The sequence below is a fragment of the Oncorhynchus keta genome, unplaced genomic scaffold (genome assembly GCF_023373465.1).
Source record: "Oncorhynchus keta strain PuntledgeMale-10-30-2019 unplaced genomic scaffold, Oket_V2 Un_scaffold_30379_pilon_pilon, whole genome shotgun sequence".
NCBI classification, from domain to species: Eukaryota; Metazoa; Chordata; class Actinopteri; order Salmoniformes; family Salmonidae; genus Oncorhynchus; species Oncorhynchus keta.
The window spans coordinates 411854-435944 of NW_026290910.1; the positions used below are offsets into that span (position 1 = coordinate 411854).

Below are 24091 nucleotides of genomic sequence, written 5' to 3' on the forward strand. Positions count from 1 at the left end.
ACAGTCGCTACAGTCCCATTTGTTTTCTTTGAAGCCTCGTTTGAATATTGCGATTGCGCACATTTGTACGGAATGGGGTGAGTTTACGTTACATGTCTAAACAAAATACTATGTAACCATTTCACACCTTCTGTATCGTGTGCATGTGACAGACAAACATAATCTATTTGATATAGTGTGTGTTTACCAGAGGCGGTAATGTTAAGGACCACATGACCTGCACCAAAGTCAAATTAGGATATAATGTTAGGCCCATGAGACGGTGTCCAAGTTAAAAAATTCTCTGGCTGTTGTGAGTTATTTTCCTGTAACAATGAATCCAAATGAGCTAAAGTTAAGACGTCAGCTATTTGATAATGGTCATTATTTGAACTGGCTAGATATCAACTAAAACATTGTTTACAAAGTAGTATTTAGCCGCCTGGTTTTGTAGATTGACACATAGTAAATTCATTTTAAAACTGATGGGTTCATTGGCGTTAAAGTACACCAGCTATTTTGGATCACCGGACAGCCTGTTGTTTTTGTGTTTATACTTTTTCATAACGTCAAGTTTGATGTCGGACGACAATCTAATGTTCATGATGTCTGTATACAGTTGTCCCAGTTACATGTCGATAGACGTAGTATAAACCAATCTTTGGTTGTTTAGTACACTACTGTACCCACTCTATTTAGCATATGGCCTCACGTGTGAATCCTTAAAGAGATGGGTGGGGCAGCAGGTAGCCTAGTGGTTAGAGCGTTGCACTATTAACTGAAAGGTTGCAAGATCGAATCTTCGAGCTGATAAGGTAAAAATCTGTCGTTCTGCCCCTGAACAAGGCAGTTAACCCACCGTTCCCAGGCAGTCATTGAAAATAAGAATTTGTTCTTAAATGACTTGCTTAGTTAAATAAAGGTAAAAAAGTAATAATTTTAAGAGGGTGTGAATAATGCTGAATGGGTTTAGACAAAGGTCCTCTCCAGTATGTGTACCATTTTCTCAAAAGTGGGGTTACAAATGTATCAACTTTCAAAGCAGAATGACTTTCCCATTGTTCCTCGACTGTTTTCAGTCTACTTTTGTCCAATGTAAAAGAAAAAAAAACCTTTTAAATGTTGCTACATATAACCAAATCGAGCCGGTTGGTCACACATATGTATATATTTGTATTTATTTTATTTCACCTTTATTGAACCAGGTAGGCAAGTTGAGAACAAGTTCTCATTTACAATTGCGACCTGGCCAAGATAAAGCAAAGCAGTGTGAACAGACAACAACACAGAGTTACACATGGAGTAAAACAAACATAGTCAATAATACAGTAGAAAAATTAAGTCTATATACAATGTGAGCAAATGAGGTGAGATAAGGGAGGTAAAGGCAAAAAAAAAGGCCATGGTGCCGAAGTAAATACAATATAGCAAGTAAAACACTGGAATGATAGATTTGCAGTGGAAGAATGTGCAAAGTAGAGATAGAAATAATGGGGTGCAAAGGAGCTAAATAAATAAATACAGTAGGGAAAGAGGTAGTTGTTTGGGCTAAATTATAGATGGGCTATGTACAGGGGCAGTAATCTGTGAGCTGCTCTGACAGCGGGTGCTTAAAGCTAGTGAGGGAGATAAGTGTTTCCAGTTTCAGAGATTTTTGTAGTTTGTTCCAGTCATTGGCAGCAGAGAACTGGAAGGAGAGGCGGCCAAAGAAAGAATTGGTTTTGGGGGTGACCAAAAAGATATATCTGCTGGAGCGTGTGCTACAGGTGGGAGATGCTATGGTGACCAGCGAGCTGAGATAAGGAGGGACTTTACCCTAGCAGGGTCTTGTAGATGACATGGAGCCAGTGGGTTTGGCGACGAGTATGAAGCGAGGGCCAGCCAACGAGAGCGTACAGGTCGCAATGGTGGGTAGTATATAGGGCTTTGGTGACAAAACGGATTGCACTGGGATAGACTGCATCCAATTTGTTGAGTAGGGTATTGGAGGCTATTTTGTAAATGACATCGCCAAAGTCGAGGATTGGTAGGATGGTCAGTTTTACAAGGGTATGTTTGGCAGCATGAGTGAAGGATGCTTTGTTGTGAAATAGGAAGCCAATTCTAGATTTAACTTTGGATTGGAGATGTTTGATATGGGTCTGGAAGGAGAGTTTACAGTCTAACCAGACACCTAAGTATTTGTAGTTGTCCACGTATTCTAAGTCAGAGCCGTCCAGAGTAGTGATGTTGGACGGGCGGGCAGGTGCAGGTAGCGATCGGTTGAAGAGCATGCATTTAGTTTTACTTGTATTTAAGAGCAATTGGAGGCTACGGAAGGAGAGTTGTATGGCATTGAAGCTTGCCTGGAGGGTTGTTAACACAGTGTCTAAAGAAAGGCCAGAAGTATACAGAATGGTGTCGTCTGCGTAGAGGTGGATCAGAGACTCACCAGCAGCAAGAGTGACCTCATTGATGTATACAGAGAAGAGACACCTGAAACCCCACCTCTTTAAGGAATACCTAGGATAGGATAAAGTAATCCTTCTCACCCCCCTTAAAAGATTTAGATGCACTATTGTAAAGTGGCTGTTCCACTGGATGTCATAAGGTGAACGCACCAATTTGTAAGTCGCTCTGGATAAGAGCGTCTGCTAAATGACTTAAATGTAAATGTAAATGTAGAATCGGTCCAAGAATTGAACCCTGTGGCACCCCCATAGGGACTGCCAGAGGTCCGGACAGCAGACCCTCCGATTTGACACACTGAACTCTATCAGAGAAGTAGTTGGTGAACCAGGCGAGGCAATCATTTGAGAAACCAAGGCTGTCGAGTCTGCCGATGAGGATGTGGTGATTGACAGAGTCGAAAGCCTTGGCCAGATCAATGAATACGGCTGCACAGTAATGTTTCTTATCGATGGCGGTTACGATATCGTTTAGGACCTTGAGCGTAGCTGAGGTGCACCCATGACCAGCTCTGAAACCAGATTGCATAGCAGAGAAGGTATGGTGAGATTCGAAATGGTCGGTAATCTGTTTGTTGACTTGGCTTTCGAAGACCTTAGAAAGGCTTGGTAGGATAGATATAGGTCTGTCTGTAGCAGTTTGGGTCAAGAGTGTCCCCCCCTTTGAAGAGGGGGATGACCGCAGCTGCTTTCCAATCTTTGGGAATCTCAGACGACACGAAAGAGATGTTGAACAGGCTAGTAATAGGGATGACAACAATTTCGGCAGATAATTTTAGAAAGAAAGGGTCCAGATTGTCTAGCCCGGCTGATTTGTAGGGGTCCAGATTTTTCAGCTCTTTCAGAACATCAGCTGAATGGATTTGGGAGAAGGAGAAATGGGGAAGGCTTGGGCGAGTTGCTGTTGGGGGTGCAGTGCTGTTGACCGGGGTAGGAGTAGCCAGGTGGAAAGCATGGCCAGCCGTAGAAAAATGCTTATTGAAATTCTCAATTATGGTGGATTTATCAGTGGTGACAGTGTTTCCTATCTTCAGTGCAGTGGGCAGCTGGGAGGAGGTGTTCTTATTCTCCATGGACTTTACAGTGTCCCAGAACTTGTTTGAGTTAGTGTTGCAGGAAGCAAATTTCTTCTTGAAAAAGCTAGCCTTGGCTTTTCTAACTGCCTGTGTATAACGGTTTCTAGCTTCCCTGAACAGCTGCATATCACGGGGGCTGTTCGATGCTAATGCAGAACGCCATAGGATGTTTTTGTGTTGGTTAAGGGCAGTCAGGTCTGGGGAGAACCAATGGCTATATATGTTCCTGGTTCTAAATTTCTTGAATGGGGCATGTTTATTTAAGATGGTTAGGAAGGCATTTAAAAAAAATATCCGGGCATCCTCTACTGACGGGATGAGATCAATATCCTTCCAGGATACCCCGGCCAGGTTGATTAGAAAGGCCTGCTCGCTGAAGTGTTTCAGGGAGCGTTTGACAGTGATGAGTGGAGGTCGTTTGACCGCTGACCCATTACGGATGCAGGCAATGAGGCAGTGATCGCTGAGATCTTGGTTGAAGACAGCAGAGGTGTATTTAGAGGGGAAGTTGGTTAGGATGATATCTATGAGGGTGCCCGTGTTTAAGGCTTTGGGGAGTTACCTGGTAGGTTCATTGATAATTCGTGTGAGATTGAGGGCATCAAGTTTAGATTGTAGGATGGCTGGGGTGTTAAGCATGTTCCAGTTTAGGTCGCCTAGCAGCACGAGCTCTGAAGATAGATGGGGGGCAATCAGTTCACATATGGTGTCCAGAGCACAGCTGGGGGCAGAGGGTGGTCTATAGCAGGCGGCAACGGTGAGAGAGGTGGATTTTTAAAAGTAGAAGTTCAAATTGTTTGGGTAGAGACCTGGATAGTAAGCCTGCAGAGTTCTGTCCATCTTTGCAGTAGATTGCAACACCGCCCCCTTTGGCAGTTCTATCTTGTCTGAAAATGTTGTAGTTTGGGATTAAAATTTCAGAATTTTTGGTGGTCTTTCTAAGCCAGGATTCAGACACAGCTAGAACATCCGGGTTGGCAGAGTGTGTAAAGCAGTGAATAGAACAAATTTAGGGAGGAGGCTTCTAATGTTAACATGCATGAAACCAAGGCTATTACGGTTACAGAAGTCATCAAAAGAGAGCGCCTGGGGAATAGGAGTGGAGCTAGGCACTGCAGGGCCTGGATTTATCTCTACATCGCCAGAGGAACAGAGGAGGAGTAGGATAAGGGTACGGCTAAAAGCAATAAGAATTGGTTGTCTAGAACGTCTGGAACAGAGAGTAAAAGGAGGTTTCTGGGGGCAATAAAATAGCTTCACGGTTTAATGTACAGACAAAGGTATGGTAGGATGTGAATACAGTGGAGGTAAACCTCGGTATTGAGTGATGATTATGAGATATTGAAACCAGGAGATGTCATCGCATGTGTGGGTGGTGGAACTAATAGGTTGGATAAGGTATAGTGAGCAGGACTAGAGGCTCTACAGTGAAATAAGCCAATAAACACTAACCAGAACAGCAATGGACAAGGCATATTGACATTAAGGAGAGGCATGCTTAGTCGAGTGATCAAAAGGGTCCAGTGAGTAGAGAGGTTGGTTGGGGTCACGGCGATTTAGCCTGCTAGCTACTTCAAGGGGTCTTAAAATTCCAAATCAAATTGCAAAAACATTCTTGGTATGACCTGGTATGACCTTTTTAAAACAATTCCACATCGCTTAGTCGTGCTAATATTTTAATTAACACATGCAATTGAATTGAGGATTTCTGTTGCACCTTAGTTTTAATCCTGATAATATGGTTGATGGCGCCCCTTGGCTCTAGTTACAGTCACACTGGTCAGATAGGGTAGATAACATGTGGAATGAGGAAGTTGGCCTATGGGGTTTCCCGCAAGCCTCCCTGCACTGGGCTTGAAAAATAAACCAAGGCTGGGAATTTCACAAGACCCAGAGGGTTTACACTGGACCCTAAATCCCAATCAGCTTGTCTTGAGTTTCAGTTCATGGTCTATATGGCATTACGATTGTTGGTTTGCTTTCGGACCACATATAATTTAGGCCCTTCAGTCCCAAGTGAGAGCATCTCTCTTGTGCATACTCTTTTGACTTTTGCGAACTTGGTTATCAGTGGTAGAGGCATAGGGAAGTAGTTTGGCCCTAGTAAATGGTGTTGAAAGAGATGAATCTGATGGATGGTCACATGAGAAAGTGCCTCCTGGGGTGCTCCAGTCCCGAGAGGTCACATTCCATCACTCAAGGGGTCTAGTCGTTCTCCTGTTTTAAACTCTGTGGCGTTATGCAAGAGCAGCAGACCTTGATTACATTGTTGCAAAATGGAACCAGTGACATGCGCTAGTGGTTTAAAAACATAAAATATTGTCCCTCATCTAGCTGTTCAGGTCACTGATGCCAAAAAAGGGATTATTGTTGAAATTCCATGACTGTGGCATGCAAATGTCTGCTGCTACCACTCATTGCCTAGCAACATGGATAATACAAAATTCTTTTGAAGTTTTCCTTTTTAGAGAAAACTATACTAAACATATCACCAAACAATTTAATTAAACAACTATTTTGCAAAGGTCTACAGTAGCCTCAACAGCACTTTGTAGGGTAGCACCAGAGGACAACTAGCTTCCGTCTTCCTCTGGGTACATTGACTGCAATACAAAACCTAGGAGGCTCATGGTTCTCACCCCCTTCCAAAGACTTACAGAGTAATTATGACAACTTCCGGGGGAGTTTCTCCAGCCTATCAGACCTCTTGCAGCATGAACTGACATGTTGTCCACCCAATCAAAGGATCAGAGAATGAATCTAGTACTGAAAGCATAAGCTACAGCTAGCTAGCACTGCAGTGTATAAAATGTGGTGAGTAGTTGACTCCGAGAGACAATAGTTGAGCACATTTTTTTTCTCTCCAAAATGAAGGAGGAGCAATAGAGAAAAAAATAGATTGTCATTTTTTTTCTTCAGTTTCACTTACTTAGCAAATGCAGCTAGCAAGTTCAGCTTATTGAAACACCCTGCTCAAACAGAAGGATGTTATGTTAGCTCGCTGGCTATGACTATCCAACACAACACTGGAACTCTTCCAAGTCAAGGTAAGCTTTTGGTATTACTCATTTATTGCCACCGGTGCCCCCCGGTGTAAATGCTTCCTGACTGTACATTAACGTTACTGCATGAATGAAGTGGATTTACTCACGCATTACTTCTATTAGCTCTTTTCTCTGTATATATCAACGATGTCGCTCTTGCTGCGAGTGATTCCCTGATCCACCTCTACGCAGACGACACCATTCTGTATACATCTGGCCCTTTGGACACTGTGTTAAATAAAAGTTCAAGGAAGGAAAGGCGGCCAAAGAAGGTGTTGGCTTTGGGGATGACCAGTGAGATATACCTGCTGGAGCGCGTGCTACGGGTGGATGTTGTTGTCATGACCAGTGAGCCGAGATAAGGTGGAGCTTTACCTAGCATAGATTTATAGGTGACCTGGAGCCAGTGGGTTTGGCAACGAACAGGTAGCGAGTGCCAGCCGACTAGAGCATACAGGTTGCAGTGGTGGGTGGTATATGGGACTGTGGTGACAAAACGGATGGCACTGTGATAGACTGCATCCAGTTTGCTGAGTAGAGTGTTGGAGGCTATTTTGTAAATGATATCGCCGCGGTAGGATAGTCCGTTTTACGAGGGTGTTTGGCGGCGCGAGTAAAGGAGGCTCTGTTGTGAAAAAGGAAGCCGATTCTAGATTTAATATTGGATTGGAGAGGCTTAATGTGAAGTCAGAACCGTCCAGAGTAGTGATGCTAGTCGGGCGAGCGGTTGAAAAGCATGCATTTAGTTTTACTAGTGTTTAAGAGCAGTTGGAGGCCACAGAAGGAGTGTTATATGGCATTGAAGCTAGTTTGGAGGTTTGTTAACTAGGCAAGTCAGTTAAGAACAAATTCTTATTTACAATGAAGGCCTAGAAGCAGTGGGTTAACTGCCTTGTTCAGGGGGCAGAACGACAGATTTTTACCTTGTCAGTTCGGTGATTCGATCTAGCAACCTTTCAGTTACTGGACCAACGCTCTAACCATTAGGCTACCTGCTGCCCATAATGGGATGACTGTTCCCATGAAATGCTCAATTAGGACAGAATTTGCCTATAATGTGCACAGGGATTAGCATCTTCAACGTAATTGACACTCCGACCACCTGCTCTATCAAGATATCATCATTGGTTAATTTAATTCACTATCTGTTAACATTCAACAGTGCCGTGAAAAAGTATTTGCCCCTTTCTGATTTTCTCTTTATTTTGACACTTTGTATTATTAGACCTTAAACCAAATATTAGATAAAGGGAACCCGAGTGATCAAATAACACAACATTTTGATACTTATTTTATTGATTTAATAAACAAAGGTATTCAAAATCCAATGCCCCTGTGTGAAAAAAGTAATTGCTCCCTTATACTCAATAACTGGTTATGCCTCCTTTAGCTGCAATGACTCCAACAAAACACTTCCTGTAGTTGTTGATCAGGCCACCTTTAGCTGCAATGACTCCAACCAAACACTTCCTGTAGTTGTTGATCAGTCCACCTTTAGCTGTAATGACTCCAACCAAACACTTCCTGTAGTTGTTGACCAGGCCTCCTTTAGCTGCAATGACTCCAACCAAACACTTCCTGTAGTTGTTGATCAGGCCACCTTTAGCTGCAATGACTCCAACCAAACACTTCCTGTAGTTGTTGATCAGGCCACCTTTAGCTGCAATGACTCCAACCAAACACTTCCTGTAGTTGTTGACCAGGCCTCCTTTAGCTGCAATGACTCCAACCAAACACTTCCTGTAGTTGTTGACCAGGCCTCCTTTAGCTGCAATGACTCCAACCAAACACTTCCTGTAGTTGTTGATCAGGCCACCTTTAGCTGCAATGACTCCAACCAAACACTTCCTGTAGTTGTTGATCAGGCCACCTTTAGCTGCAATGACTCCAACCAAACACTTCCTGTAGTTGTTGATCAGTCCACCTTTAGCTGTAATGACTCCAACCAAACACTTCCTGTAGTTGTTGACCAGGCCTCCTTTAGCTGCAATGACTCCAACCAAACACTTCCTGTAGTTGTTGATCAGGCCACCTTTAGCTGTAATGACTCCAACCAAACACTTCCTGTAGTTGTTGATCAGGCCACCTTTAGCTGTAATGACTCCAACCAAACACTTCCTGTAGTTGTTGACCAGGCCTCCTTTAGCTGCAATGACTCCAACCAAACACTTCCTGTAGTTGTTGATCAGGCCACCTTTAGCTGCAATGACTCCAACCAAACACTTCCTGTAGTTGTTGATCATTCTCTCACATTGCTGTGTAGGAATTTTGGCCCACTCTTTCATGAAGAACTACTTTCATGCTAAAAATCCCACGAGTCGCTGAACTGCTAATTTCAGGTCATGCCACAACATCTCAATGGGTTTTAGGTCTGGACTGACTAGGCCATTCCAAAACTTTTAAATGTTTAACTTTTCAGCGATTCTAATGTAGAATTGATTGTGTGTTTTGGATCATTGTATTGCTGAATGCTCACTGCTTCGGCTCACTGGCGGATGGCCTTACATTTTGACATGTAAAATTCTCTGATACAGAGCAGAATTCATGGTTCATTCAATGATGGAAAGTAATCCAGGTCCTGAGGCAGCAAAGCATCCCCAAACATCACACTACCACAACCATGCTTGACCATGTTGTATGAGGTTCTTACTGTGGAATGCAGTTTGGTTTTCGCCAAACATAACGGTACCCACATAGTCCAAAGACTCATTCTTGCCAAAAAAGCATCTGGATAATCTTCATACTCTTGGATGAAGGTTCTATGGACAGATGAGTCAAACGTTGAACTTTTTGGATGTTATGTCTGGCACATTTGAACACATTTGAATTTTTAAAATGAACTAGTGAAAGTCCAAACCTAAACCCTACTGTGATGTTGTGGCAGAAACAAGCAGCTCAAAACGTGAAAGCAGTTCTGCATGGAAGAGAAATGTCTCCACAGCGACGTGAGAGACCGATCAACAAGCGTTTTGTTGCAGCTAGCTATAAGTAGCACAACCAGTTATTTAGTATAAGGGGGAAATTGCTTTTACACACAGGGGCATTGGGAGTTGCATAACTTGTTTATAAAATACATGAATGAATTATCCAAATGTTATTTGTTCACTCAGGTTCCATTTATCTAATATTAGGTGTCATTCAGTGACAAACATGCAGTGCATTCGGAAAGTATTCAGACCCTTGACATTTGCACATTTTGATGAGACAGCCTTATTAAAAAAATAAATCGTCATCAATCTACACACAATACCCTATAATTCCAAAGCAAAAACAGGTTAATACATTTTTGAAAATGCATAAAAAAATGATAAACTGATAATACATTTCTATAAGTATTCAGAGCCTTTACTCGGTACTTTGTTGAAGCACCTTTGGCAGCGATTACTGCTTCAAGCCTTCTTGGGTATGACGCTATAAGCTTGGCACAAAAACATCCACACAGCATGATGTGGTCCTTCTGTGGCTCAGTTGGTAGAGCATGGCGCTTGTAACGCCAGGGTAGTGGGTTCGATTCCCGGGACCACCCATACGTAGAATGTATGCACACATGACTGTAAGTCGCTTTGGATAAAAGCGTCAGCTAAATGGCATATATATATTATATTATGCTGCCACCACCATGCTTCACCGTAGGGGTGGTACCAGGTTTCCTCCAGACGTGACGCTTGACATTCAGGCCAAAGAGTTCAAGCTTGGTTTCATCAGACCAAGTAATCTCGTTTCTCATGGTCTGAGAGTCTTTGGGTGCCTTTTGGCAAACTCTAAACTCTTCTTTACTGAAGAGTGGCTTCTGCCTGGCCCCTCTACTATAAAGACCTGAGTGTATTTCTGGAAGGTTCTTCCATCTCTCAACACAACAAATTTCTTCAAATGTAAGAATGATGAAGGCCACTGTGTTCTTGGGGACCTTCAATGCTGCAGAAATGTTTTTGGTACCCTTCCCCAGATCTGTGTCTTGACACAATCTTGTCTCAGAGCTGTACGGACTATTCCTTCAATCTCATGGCCTGGTTTTTGCTCTGACATGCACTGTCAACTGTGGGACAGGTGCACTCCAATTCAGTTGTAGAAACATCTCAAGGATGATCAATGGAAACAGGATGCACCTGAGCTCAATTTCGAGTCTCATAACAAAGGATCTAAAGACATTGGTAAATAAGGTATTTGAGAAAAGAAATATTTGCAAAAATTTCAAAACCCGTTTCGCTTTGTCATTCATTATGGGGTATTGTGTGTAGATTGCTGAGGAATTGTTTTTAGTAAATCAATTTTAGAATAAGGCTGTAAAGTAACAAAATGTGGAAAAGTCAAGGGGTCTGAATACTTTCCGAAGGCACTGTATGCAAAATGAGAGAAAATCAAAGTGGGCAAATATTGGTTCACAGCACTGTACTTGACTGACAAGGTCCCGTTTATATCTGAAGACTGTGCTCCTAGTCAACAAGGTGCTGGTAAGTTTTCCAGCTCTAGTTGTTAGCGTCCCAAAGGTGATTAGAGGAAATGGCCATGGGGTTTAGATGTGTGAATTTTTTACCAGCTTTGTAAAACCCCTATAGAATGTAGTTACTTTTTAGACTCACTGAAAGGCTGGGTAATGCAATGCTGCTGTAGTGAAGTCTGAAGAATCAATAGTCCCAGACTAGGATGAGCTAGCCAACACGCAAGATCATCTTTTATTCTGAAGCTGGAGTAGAGAATTAGATGGGATGAGAGTGAGATGGGATGCATGACTCACTTCCTGACGCTCTGAGCCTTGCCCCTGACAAGGAGCTCATCTATTGTATGTGCTATGACCTAATGGTGGAACGCATGGATAATGTTTGTTAGTTTCCTGATCTCGTCCTCCTTTGTTGAGAGCAAATACCAAGCGTTTTAGTTTGTCTGCTTTTTATGAGGATGTCTTCTGTGTGAGCTGGTGACTGCCAAATTCTAATTTCACTGCTATCATCATAGCTGAGGCTAGCTCCTTTTGTTTTAGAGGAGGCTGGTTACTTACAGCAGTCTGACTAGGCAGACCTATTGAGGCAGTAGTAGAGTCTCTCATAGCTCAATACATTTGCTGTTCATCCCACTCTCCCTATGCTTGTCCACACCTGGTCCCCACATTCCCCCTTTCACCTGCCCCCGGTCCCCCACATTCCCCCTTTCACCTGCCCCCTGGCAGCGCCTCCCTGGTCCCCACATTCCCCCTTTCACCTGCCCACTGGCAGCGCCTCCCTGGTCCCCACATTCCCCCTTTCACCTGCCCCCTGGCAGCGCCTCCCTAGTCACCACATTCCCCCTTTCACCTGCCCCCTGGCAGCGCCTCCCTGGTCCCCCACAGATGGGCGTTGACAACACCCGAGCCAACCGACTATACCGACCCTTTTTTAATTTTCCTAGAATCTCTCATCTCCTCCAATAGCCCAGTGTACTTGCCACCGCCAGACCCCATCGAGGCTGCCGAGTCATTGTTAGGAGACGCAGGCAGGGAGCACCTGTTGACAGATGGCCTTGGTGCAGCAAATGCTGAGCCCCGCCCTCCTATTCACACAACCCAACCCTTCATATGCTGGGGTACATGCCAGAGGTGCCGATCTCTTGTATAATTTATACACCTATTTATATACCCATTGTATTTGAACTAGACCTCAGTTTACCTACCTGACATGCTAGAGTAGATGGTACAGTTTCCCCCATAGTTTTCATCCCTCCCAGCAGCTGTTTAATCTCTGTATACTCAAAACCCAAAGGGGGGATTACATTTTGTGTGATGGTGTCAGAGCTTTCTGACAGAATCCTCTTTCCCATCAGATAATACACAAACACTCATGGTAGGCTATTCTGTTTAAGTGGCTGAGTGCTACTTCAGTCAGCACAGGGGTTGCCAAGACAAATGAGAGGTGACGGGAAGGGGGTTGTCCTTGAGTGAGGAGCTCAGAATGCTGAGGAAGAAGGCATAAGACCCCAAGGGAAAGTGTGGTGTGAGAAGGAGATGTTCACCTCTTCTCAAGAGACATGTACAGAGTGCAAACTGCTGCAGGTGACGCATGGAGTGAGTATAGACCACATCTAGCTTAATCTCATTTGTATGACTCTCTCATCCATCATTTAATACAATATACATTACTTTGTTGAAAAAATTAAATTAGTGATCTTACAGGTAGAACATTTGAAGTCATTCTTCATTGTGCGATAGTTGCTATTGCAGCATAACGTCACAAACAGTTAAAAGTGAGTAACTATGTCATTGATGATTAAAGGGCAGGATGTAAGGCAGATTAAAGTAATGATCGTGGGATGGTAGGTAGCGCTTTGTTTTGCAACTTTATAATGCTGACCAACAAATGTGCCCTTCCAATAACTAGCATGATGAGTCAATGTTTCAAAGTTCCCGGAGCTGGGCAAAAATCACTGTCCTGATAACTGAATATGAAGGGCAAATACCCCTGCTGTATCAGCCTGCCTGTATCTGTTCTGCGACACGGTCACGCTGCGGACTGGGGCGATCAATGAACCCAAGGTCACCCATACATAGTTTTAATGTATCCTTTTCCTATGTTTATTTAAAATCCTCCCAAAACAGAGACTATGGAACCGTGGCTAAGCGTGACTCTGCTGTCTGGCCGTCTCTCTGGGCCTGAGTGGTGCATCGAACCCTGGCAGAATGTCAGTGCCCTAGTGAGCGCACTGCCAGACGGACGTTTGCATGCAAGGCGATGGTCACATATTGTTCCACCCCGCCAGTGGCGAGTGAGCTTATTCCTATACATTAGGGCTAGGAATTACCAGGGACCTCACAATACGATATTGTCTCTTTGGTGCCGATACAATATGTATTGGGATTCTCGCGATTCTATATGTATTGCAATTCGATACTGTGATTTTATTGCAATTCGATATTCCAAACATATTGATCACCATATGTCTGTTGCAGAGAGAGAATACGAGAAAACAAGTTTTGATCAGTCAGGGAAATAAAACTGCTGAAAACAAATTGGCTCCCTATTTAAAAAGAAGATTGAGAACAAGCTAAGAAGAAAAAATACTGTGGAGTTTTGGTGCAGGTACAGCCAACAAGTGAAAGAATAATATTGCGATTGATGCAGGTTTATAATGTTATAAATGTTTATAATATTGATGTCCTGATGCAGGTTTATAATGTTAGAGAGCAGCTTATTGATGCCCTGATGCAGGTTTATAATGTTAGGGAGCAGCTTATTGATGTCCTGATGCAGGTTTATAATGTTAGGGAGCAGCTTATTGATGTCCTGATGCAGGTTATTGATGTCCTGATGCAGGTTTATAATGTTAGGGAGCAGCTCATTGATGTCCTGATGCAGGTTTATAATGTCTGGGAGCAGCTTATTGATGTCCTGATGCAGGTTTATAATGTTAGGGAGCAGTTTATTGATGTCCTGATGCAGGTTATTGATGTCCTGATGCAGGTTTATAATGTTAGGGAGCAGCTTATTGATGTCCTGATGCAGGTTTATAATGTTAGAGAGCAGCTTATTGATGTCCTGATGCAGGTTTATAATGTTAGGGAGCAGCTTATTGATGTCCTGATGCAGGGTTATAATGTCTGGGAGCAGCTTATTGATGTCCTGATGCAGGGTTATAATGTCTGGTAGCAGCTTATTGATGTCCTGATGCAGGTTATTGATGTCCTGATGCAGGTTTATAATGTTAGGGAGCAGCTTATTGATGTCCTGATGCAGGTTTATAATGTTAGGGAGCAGCTTATTGATGTCCTGATGCAGGTTTATAATGTTAGGGAGCAGCTTATTGATGTCCTGATGCAGGTTTATAATGTTAGGGAGCAGCTTATTGATGTCCTGATGCAGGTTTATAATGTTAGGGAGCAGCTTATTGATGTCCTGATGCAGGTTTATAATGTCTGGGAGCAGCTTATTGATGTCCTGAAGCAGGTTATTGATGTCCTGATGCAGGTTATTGATGTCCTGATGCAGGTTATTGATGTCCTGATGCAGGTTTATAATGTTAGAGAGCAGCTTATTGATGTCCTGATGCAGGTTATTGATGTCCTGATGCAGGTTTATAATGTCTGGGAGCAGCTCATTGATGTCCTGATGCAGGTTTATAATGTCTGGGAGCAGCTTATTGATGTCCTGATGCAGGTTTATAATGTTAGGGAGCAGCTTATTGATGTCCTGATGCAGGTTTATAATGTTTGGGAGTAGCTTATTGATGTCCTGATGCAGGTTTATAATGTCTGGGAGCAGCTTATTGATGTCCTGATGCAGGTTTATAATGTTAGGGAGCAGCTCATTGATGTCCTGATGCAGGTTTATAATGTTAGGGAGCAGCTCATTGATGTCCTGATGCAGGTTTATAATGTCTGGGAGCAGCTCATTGATGTCCTGATGCAGGTTTATAATGTTAGGGAGCAGCTTATTGATGTCCTGATGCAGGTTTATAATGTTTGGGAGCAGCGTCTTGATGTCCGTCCTGATGCAGGTTTATAATGTTTGGGAGTAGATTATTGGTCCTGATGCAGGTTATTGATGTCCTGATGCAGGTTTATAATGTTAGGGAGCAGATTATTGATGTCCTGTTGCAGGTTTATAATGTTAGGGAGCAGATTATTGATGTCCTGTTGCAGGTTTATAATGTTAGGGAGCAGATTATTGATGTCCTGTTGCAGGTTTATAATGTTAGGGAGCAGCTTATTGATGTCCTGATGCAGGTTTATAATGTTAGGGAGCAGATTATTGATGTCCTGTTGCAGGTTTATAATGTTAGGGAGCAGATTATTGATGTCCTGTTGCAGGTTTATAATGTTAGGGAGCAGTTTATTGATGTCCTGATGCAGCTTATTGATGTCCTGATGCAGGTTTATAATGTTAGGGAGCAGGTTATTGATGTCCTGATGCAGGTTTATAATGTTAGGGAGCAGCTTATTGATGTCCTGATGCAGGTTTATAATGTTAGGGAGCAGCTTATTGATGTCCTGATGCAGGTTATTGATGTCCTGATGCAGGTTTATAATGTCTGGGAGCAGCTTATTGATGTCCTGATGCAGGTTTATAATGTTAGGGAGCAGCTTATTGATGTCCTGATGCAGGTTTATAATGTTAGGGAGCAGCTTATTGATGTCCTGATGCAGGGTTATAATGTCTGGGAGCAGCTTATTGATGTCCTGATGCAGGTTATTGATGTCCTGATGCAGGTTATTGATGTCCTGATGCAGGTTTATAATGTCTGGGAGCAGCTCATTGATGTCCTGATGCAGGTTTATAATGTCTGGGAGCAGCTTGTTGATGTCCATATGCAGGTTATTGATGTCCTGATGCAGGTTTATAATGTTAGGGAGCAGTTTATTGATGTCCTGATACAGGTTATTGATGTCCTGATGCAGGTTTATAATGTTTGGGAGCAGCGTCTTGATGTCCGTCCTGATGCAGGTTTATAATGTTTGGGAGTAGATTATTGGTCCTGATGCAGGTTATTGATGTCCTGATGATGCAGGTTATTGATGTCCTGATGCAGGTTTATAATGTTAGGGAGCAGCTCATTGATGTCCTGATTCAGGTTTATAATGTTGGGAGCAGCGTCTTGATGTCGTCCTGATGCAGGTTTATAATGTTTGGGAGTAGATTATTGGTCCTGATGCAGGTTATTGATGTCCTGATACAGGTTTATAATGTTAGGGAGCAGCTTGTTGATGTCCTGATGCAGCTTATTGATGTCCTGATACAGGTTTATAATGTTAGGGAGCAGGTTATTGATGTCCTGATGCAGGTTATTGATGTCCTGATGCAGGTTTATAATGTTAGGGAGCAGCTTGTTGATGTCCTGATGCAGCTTATTGATGTCCTGATGCAGGTTTATAATGTTAGGGAGCAGGTTATTGATGTCCTGATGCAGGTTTATAATGTTAGGGAGCAGCTTGTTGATGTCCTGATGCAGGTTTATAATGTTAGAGAGCAGATTATTGATGTCCTGTTGCAGGTTTATAATGTTAGAGAGCAGATTATTGATGTCCTGTTGCAGGTTTATAATGTTAGGGAGCAGATTATTGATGTCCTGTTGCAGGTTTATAATGTTAGAGAGCAGATTATTGATGTCCTGTTGCAGGTTTATAATGTTAGGGAGCAGATTATTGATGTCCTGTTGCAGGTTTATAATGTTAGGGAGCAGGTTATTGATGTCCTGATGCAGGTTTATAATGTTAGGGAGCAGCTTATTGATGTCCTGATGCAGGTTTATAATGTTAGGGAGCAGCTCATTGATGTCCTGATGCAGGTTTATAATGTTAGGGAGCAGCTTATTGATGTCCTGATGCAGGTTTATAATGTCTGGGAGCAGCTCATTGATGTCCTGATGCAGGTTTATAATGTTAGGGAGCAGCTTATTGATGTCCTGATGCAGGTTTATAATGTCTGGGAGCAGATTATTGATGTCCTGATGCAGGTTATTGATGTCCTGATGCAGGTTATTGATGTCCTGATGCAGGTTATTGATGTCCTGATGCAGGTTTATAATGTTAGGGAGCAGCTTATTGATGTCCTGATGCAGGTTATTGATGTCCTGATGCAGGTTATTGATGTCCTGATGCAGGTTTATAATGTTAGAGAGCAGCTTATTGATGTCCTGATGCAGGTTTATAATGTTAGGGAGCAGCTTATTGATGTCCTGATGCAGGTTTATAATGTTAGGGAGCAGCTTATTGATGTCCTGATGCAGGTTTATAATGTTAGGGAGCAGCTTATTGATGTCCTGATGCAGGTTTATAATGTTAGGGAGCAGCTCATTGATGTCCTGATGCAGGTTTATAATGTCTGGGAGCAGCTCATTGATGTCCTGATGCAGGTTTATAATGTTAGGGAGCAGCTTATTGATGTCCTGATGCAGGTTTATAATGTTAGGGAGCAGCTTATTGATGTCCTGATGCAGGTTTATAATGTCTGGGAGCAGCTTATTGATGTCCTGATGCAGGTTTATAATGTCTGGGAGCAGCTTGTTGATGTCCTTAAGCAGGTTATTGATGTCCTGATGCAGGTTATTGATGTCCTGATGCAGGTTATTGATGTCCTGATGCAGGTTATTGATGTCCTGATGCAGGTTTATAATGTTAGGGAGCAGCTTATTGATGTCCTGATGCAGGTTTATAATGTTAGGGAGCAGCTTATTGATGTCCTGATGCAGGTTTATAATGTTATGGAGCAGCTTGTTGATGTCCTGAAGCAGGTTATTGATGTCCTGATGCAGGTTATTGATGTCCTGAAGCAGGTTATTGATGTCCTGAAGCAGGTTATTGATGTCCTGATGCAGGTTTATAATGTTAGAGAGCAGCTTATTGATGTCCTGATGCAGGTTATTGATGTCCTGATGCAGGTTATTGATGTCCTGATGCAGGTTTATAATGTTAGGGAGCAGTTTATTGATGTCCTGATGCAGGTTATTGATGTCCTGATGCAGGTTTATAATGTTAGGGAGCAGCTTATTGATGTCCTGATGCAGGTTTATAATGTTAGAGAGCAGCTTATTGATGTCCTGATGCAGGTTATTGATGTCCTGAAGCAGGTTATTGATGTCCTGATACAGGTTTATAATGTTAGGGAGCAGCTTATTGATGTCCTGATGCAGGTTTATAATGTTAGAGAGCAGCTTATTGATGTCCTGATGCAGGTTATTGATGTCCTGATGCAGGTTTATAATGTCTGGGAGCAGCTTATTGATGTCCTGATGCAGGTTATTGATGTCCTGATGCAGGTTTATAATGTTAGGGAGCAGCTTATTGATGTCCTGATGCAGGTTTATAATGTTAGGGAGCAGCTTATTGATGTCCTGATGCAGGTTTATAATGTTTGGGAGCAGCTTATTGATGTCCTGATGCAGGTTTATAATGTCTGGTAGCAGCTTATTGATGTCCTGATGCAGGTTATTGATGTCCTGATGCAGGTTTATAATGTTAGGGAGCAGCTTATTGATGTCCTGATGCAGGTTTATAATGTTAGGGAGCAGCTTATTGATGTCCTGATGCAGGTTTATAATGTTTGGGAGCAGCTTATTGATGTCCTGATACAGGTTTATAATGTTAGGGAGCAGCTTATTGATGTCCTGATGCAGGTTTATAATGTCTGAGAGCAGCTTATTGATGTCCTGATGCAGGTTATTGATGTCCTGATGCAGGTTTATAATGTCTGAGAGCAGCTTATTGATGTCCTGATGCAGGTTTATAATGTTAGGGAGCAGCTTATTGATGTCCTGATACAGGTTTATAATGTTAGGGAGCAGCTCATTGATGTCCTGATTCAGGTTATTGATGTCCTGATACAGGTTTATAATGTTAGAGAGCAGCTTATTGATGTCCTGATACAGGTTTATAATGTCTGGGAGCAGGTTATTGATGTCCTGATGCAGGTTATTGATGTCCTGATGCAGGTTTATAATGTTAGGGAGCAGTTTATTGATGTCCTGATGCAGGTTATTGATGTCCCGATGCAGGTTTATAATGTTAGGTAGCAGCTTATTGATGTCCTGATGCAGGTTTATAATGTTTGGGAGCAGCTTATTGATGTCCTGATACAGGTTTATAATGTCTGGGAGCAGCTTATTGATGTCCTGATACAGGTTTATAATGTTAGGGAGCAGCTTATTGATGTCCTGATGCAGGTTTATAATGTTAGGGAGCAGCTTATTGATGTCCTGATGCAGGTTATTGATGTCCTGATGCAGGTTTATAATGTTAGGGAGCAGCTTATTGATGTCCTGATGCAGGTCATTGATGTCCTGATGCAGGTTTATAATGTTAGAGAGCAGCTTATTGATGTCCTGATGCAGGTTTATAATGTCTGGGAGCAGGTTATTGATGTCCTGATGCAGGTTTATAATGTCTGGGAGCAGGTTATTGATGTCCTGATTCAGGTTATTGATGTCCTGATGCAGGTTTATAATGTCTGGGAGCAGGTTATTGATGTCCTGATACAGGTTTATAATGTCTGGGAGCAGGTTATTGATGTCCTGATGCAGGTTATTGATGTCCTGATGCAGGTTTATAATGTTAGGGAGCAGCTTATTGATGTCCTGATGCAGGTTTATAATGTTAGGGAGCAGCTTATTGATGTCCTGATGCAGGTTTATAATGTTTGGTAGCAGCTTATTGATGTCCTGATGCAGGTTATTGATGTCCTGATGCAGGTTTATAATGTTAGGGAGCAGCTTATTGATGTCCTGATGCAGGTTTATAATGTTTGGGAGCAGCTTATTGATGTCCTGATACAGGTTTATAATGTCTGGGAGCAGCTTATTGATGTCCTGATACAGGTTTATAATGTTAGGGAGCAGCTCATTGATGTCCTGATGCAGGTTTATAATGTTAGGGAGCAGCTTATTGATGTCCTGATACAGGTTTATAATGTTTGGTATCAGGTTATTGATGTCCTGATGCAGGTTTATAATGTTAGGGAGCAGCTTATTGATGTCCTGATACAGGTTATTGATGTCCTGATGCAGGTTTATAATGTTAGAGAGCAGCTTATTGATGTCCTGATACAGGTTTATAATGTCTGGGAGCAGGTTATTGATGTCCTGATGCAGGTTATTGATGTCCTGATGCAGGTTTATAATGTTATTGGGAGCAGTTTATTGATGTCCTGATGCAGGTTATTGATGTCCTGATGCAGGTTTATAATGTTAGGTAGCAGCTTATTGATGTCCTGATGCAGGTTTATAATGTTTGGGAGCAGCTTATTGATGTCCTGATACAGGTTTATAATGTTTGGGAGCAGCTTATTGATGTCCTGATACAGGTTTATAATGTTAGGGAGCAGCTTATTGATGTCCTGATGCAGGTTTATAATGTCTGAGAGCAGCTTATTGATGTCCTGATGCAGGTTATTGATGTCCTGATGCAGGTTTATAATGTTAGGGAGCAGCTTATTGATGTCCTGATGCAGGTTATTGATGTCCTGATGCAGGTTTATAATGTTAGGGAGCAGCTTATTGATGTCCTGATGCAGGTTTATAATGTCTGGGAGCAGGTTATTGATGTCCTGATGCAGGTTTATAATGTCTGGGAGCAGGTTATTGATGTCCTGATGCAGGTTATTGATGTCCTGATACAGGTTTATAATGTTAGAGAGCAGCTTATTGATGTCCTGATACAGGTTTATAATGTCTGGGAGCAGGTTATTGATGTCCTGATGCAGGTTATTGATGTCCTGATGCAGGTTTATAATGTTAGGGAGCAGCTCATTGATGTCCTGATGCAGGTTTATAATGTTAGGGAGCAGCTTATTGATGTCCTGATACAGGTTTATAATGTTTGGTAGCAGGTTATTGATGTCCTGATGCAGGTTATTGATGTCCTGATGCAGGTTTTATAATGTTATTGGGAGCAGCTTATTGATGTCCTGATGCAGGTTTATAATGTTAGGGAGCAGCTCATTGATGTCCTGATGCAGGTTTATAATGTTAGGGAGCAGCTTATTGATGTCCTGATACAGGTTTATAATGTCTGGGAGCAGCTTATTGATGTCCTGATGCAGGTTTATAATGTCTGAGAGCAGCTTATTGATGTCCTGATGCAGGTTATTGATGTCCTGATGCAGGTTTATAATGTTAGGGAGCAGCTTATTGATGTCCTGATGCAGGTCATTGATGTCCTGATGCAGGTTTATAATGTTAGAGAGCAGCTTATTGATGTCCTGATGCAGGTTTATAATGTCTGGGAGCAGGTTATTGATGTCCTGATGCAGGTTTATAATGTCTGGGAGCAGGTTATTGATGTCCTGATTCAGGTTATTGATGTCCTGATGCAGGTTTATAATGTCTGGGAGCAGGTTATTGATGTCCTGATGCAGGTTATTGATGTCCTGATGCAGGTTATTGATGTCCTGATGCAGGTTTATAATGTCTGGGAGCAGGTTATTGATGTCCTGATGCAGGTTTATAATGTCTGGGAGCAGCTTATTGATGTCCTGATACAGGTTATTGATGTCCTGATGCAGGTTATTGATGTCCTGATGCAGGTTATTGATGTCCTGATACAGGTTATTGATGTCCTGATACAGGTTATTGATGTCCTGATACAGGTTATTGATGTCCTGATGCAGGTTATTGATGTCCTGATGCAGGTTATTGATGTCCTGATGCAGGTTTATAATGTTAGGGAGCAGGTTATTGATGTCCTGATGCAGGTTATTGATGTCCTGATGCAGGTTATTGATGTCCTGATGCAGGTTTATAATGTTAGAGAGCAGCTTATTGATGTCCTGTTCTTGTGCTCCTGGAGAGTACAACGATTTTGCTCCAGGGACTGAGACATTTTTCACCATTGAACAGCCCAATACAACGGCTGGAGATGGGAATGGATAAATCCACCCATTCCCACCCCTCACACAATTAGTTGACCCTTTAACGGGCCCACGATAAGCAGGATAGCATACACCCGATACTCCCGGCGATGGGACCAGATCTCCCGCAGCAGGCAGTGCCCATCTGGAGTCAGCGTAGTTGAAGTCAGCACAGCTGTTGCAGACACAGGCAGTCCCAGCGATGAAGGCACAGGTAGATCAGGCACAAGTGCAGCGAAGCTATTCCTTATGTCAATCTGCTCGAACGTCTCGCAGACACTCCAGTCCGCTTAGCATCATGCCGCTGCCTTTGGATTCCAAGTCTTGTGACATAAGACCAGCACTGATTGGAACAATCCTCTTGATGTTCTCTGTCTACTCCACTACAAGATGGAGGAGAAGCAGATGGAGACGACATCCTTGGCAAGCAAGTTCCAGGGCGCACAAACCTGCATCAGGACATCAGTAAGCTGCTTCCTAACATTATAAACCTGCATCAGGACATCAGTAAGCTGCTTCCTAACATTATAAACCTGCATCAGGCCATCAATAACCTGCATCAGGACATCAATAACCTGCATCAGGACATCAATAACCTGCATCAGGACATCAGTAAGCTGCTTCCTAACATTAAAAACCTGCATCAGGCCATCAATAACCTGCATCAGGACATCAATAACCTGCATCAGGACATCAATAACCTGCATCAGGACATCAGTAAGCTGCTTCCTAACATTAAAAACCTGCATCAGGCCATCAATAACCTGCATCAGGGCATCAATAACCTGCATCAGGACATCAATAACCTGCATCAGGACATCAATAACCTGCATCAGGACATCAGTAAGCTGCTTCCTAACATTATAAACCTGCATCAGGCCATTCAGGAAAAAGACAGATGGCAAGGCGGGGAAACAACCACGGGCCCGCGCGACATCCAGCCACGGGCCCGCGCGACATCCAGTTGAGAACGAGAATGTTCCAATTTGTGTTTTCACCATAAGTGTGCACAGAATTGACATTTCTAGCTAAGGATAGCCACCTCAATCCTGTAATCATACGCAGGCAAACAATTGCCTAATTGGGACACCGCATTGTCTATTGGCCTGGACGAACGTAATAAACACAGCTTCTACAGTGCTGGAAATGTTCGTTAGCTATTCCAGGGCTCCATTGCAACTTTTCTAGTTCACTGGCTAGTTGGTAGCAGGCGTTGACACAAGCACTTATGAATAAAAGGAAAGAGGGGGGCTGCAGGCTGGGTGCGTCCTGGGACACATAGATGGAATAACTTGTATTGGTGGGACAGCCACCCACGTCACTGTATTGTCTCTGCACAGGAGGGATGCTTCCTGTGTTTGACCTTCTCCAGCCGATACAAGGACAGATTAATCAGTGTCTGTGTGAGAGAATAAATGTTCTGTAAAATACAAATCTAGTAGATTGTTTCTAGAAATGAATAAACATGGGTGAACCACAGTTGAATTCAGAGATGTTGTTAGTCAGATGTCTTTCTCCATTGTGCATGCTGACCATAGCGGTCTGTCTCATTTTGTTTACAGGAGCCATTTGAGGATGGCTTCGCCAACGGGGATGAGCTGTCACCGGCCGAGGAGGCCGCAGCCAAGGAGGCGGCCGAGCCAAAGGGAGCGGTCAAGTTCGGATGGATCAAAGGGGTGCTGGTAAGTGGTCAACCGACAGACTGTTGTACCTTTTTGCATCTCCTGAGTCCTGCTTACCTTTTTGTTATGTGACACAATGTGACGTTTCCCCATCAATATCCCTGTATTTCCATCTGCATCTCCGCCTCCATTTTTATGTGTGTCTTTACTTTCTGCCGTTTCTCTTTGACCCCTGCGTCTACATTGCCACTGCATCATAAGCACTTCTCTTTTTGTGGATATGACATTGTAGGGAAAGCATTGTCCTCCAGTTATTCTTGAACACAATATTCAATGGCGTGAACAGAAATCCTGACTTGGTGTACATGAATTTCAAGTCAGGATTTTGACCATAGTATATTTTTCTGCCCTCTCATTCAAAGTACAGAGAAATTCCTTCATGACCACACAATCAGACTCGGCCTCTTATAGTATTAAGTTAACGTATCATTCAACTTAAGATTCCCTTGGCTATCTAATTGTATTTTAGCAGTCCTGTAGCAGTCAAAGAGGAACCTCAATAATTGAGATGTGAGTCTACTCAAGATTCTGTGCAACTAGCAAGAAATCCTTTGGTGTTTA

The 24091-nt window shown here is 42.8% G+C and overlaps 1 protein-coding gene across 3 annotated transcripts in view; it reads left to right on the forward strand.

Moving 5' to 3' along the window:
• The window catches only part of LOC118385562 (solute carrier family 12 member 2-like), a 122351-nt gene that overhangs the window by 29872 nt on the left and 68388 nt on the right, over positions 1 to 24091 (forward strand). For all 3 annotated transcript variants that reach the window (XM_052515783.1, XM_052515782.1, XM_035772794.2), the window contains exon 2: positions 23411 to 23530. In XM_052515783.1, coding sequence (XP_052371743.1) covers positions 23411 to 23530 — 120 coding nt within the window. The remainder of the gene's footprint in view (positions 1 to 23410; positions 23531 to 24091) is intronic.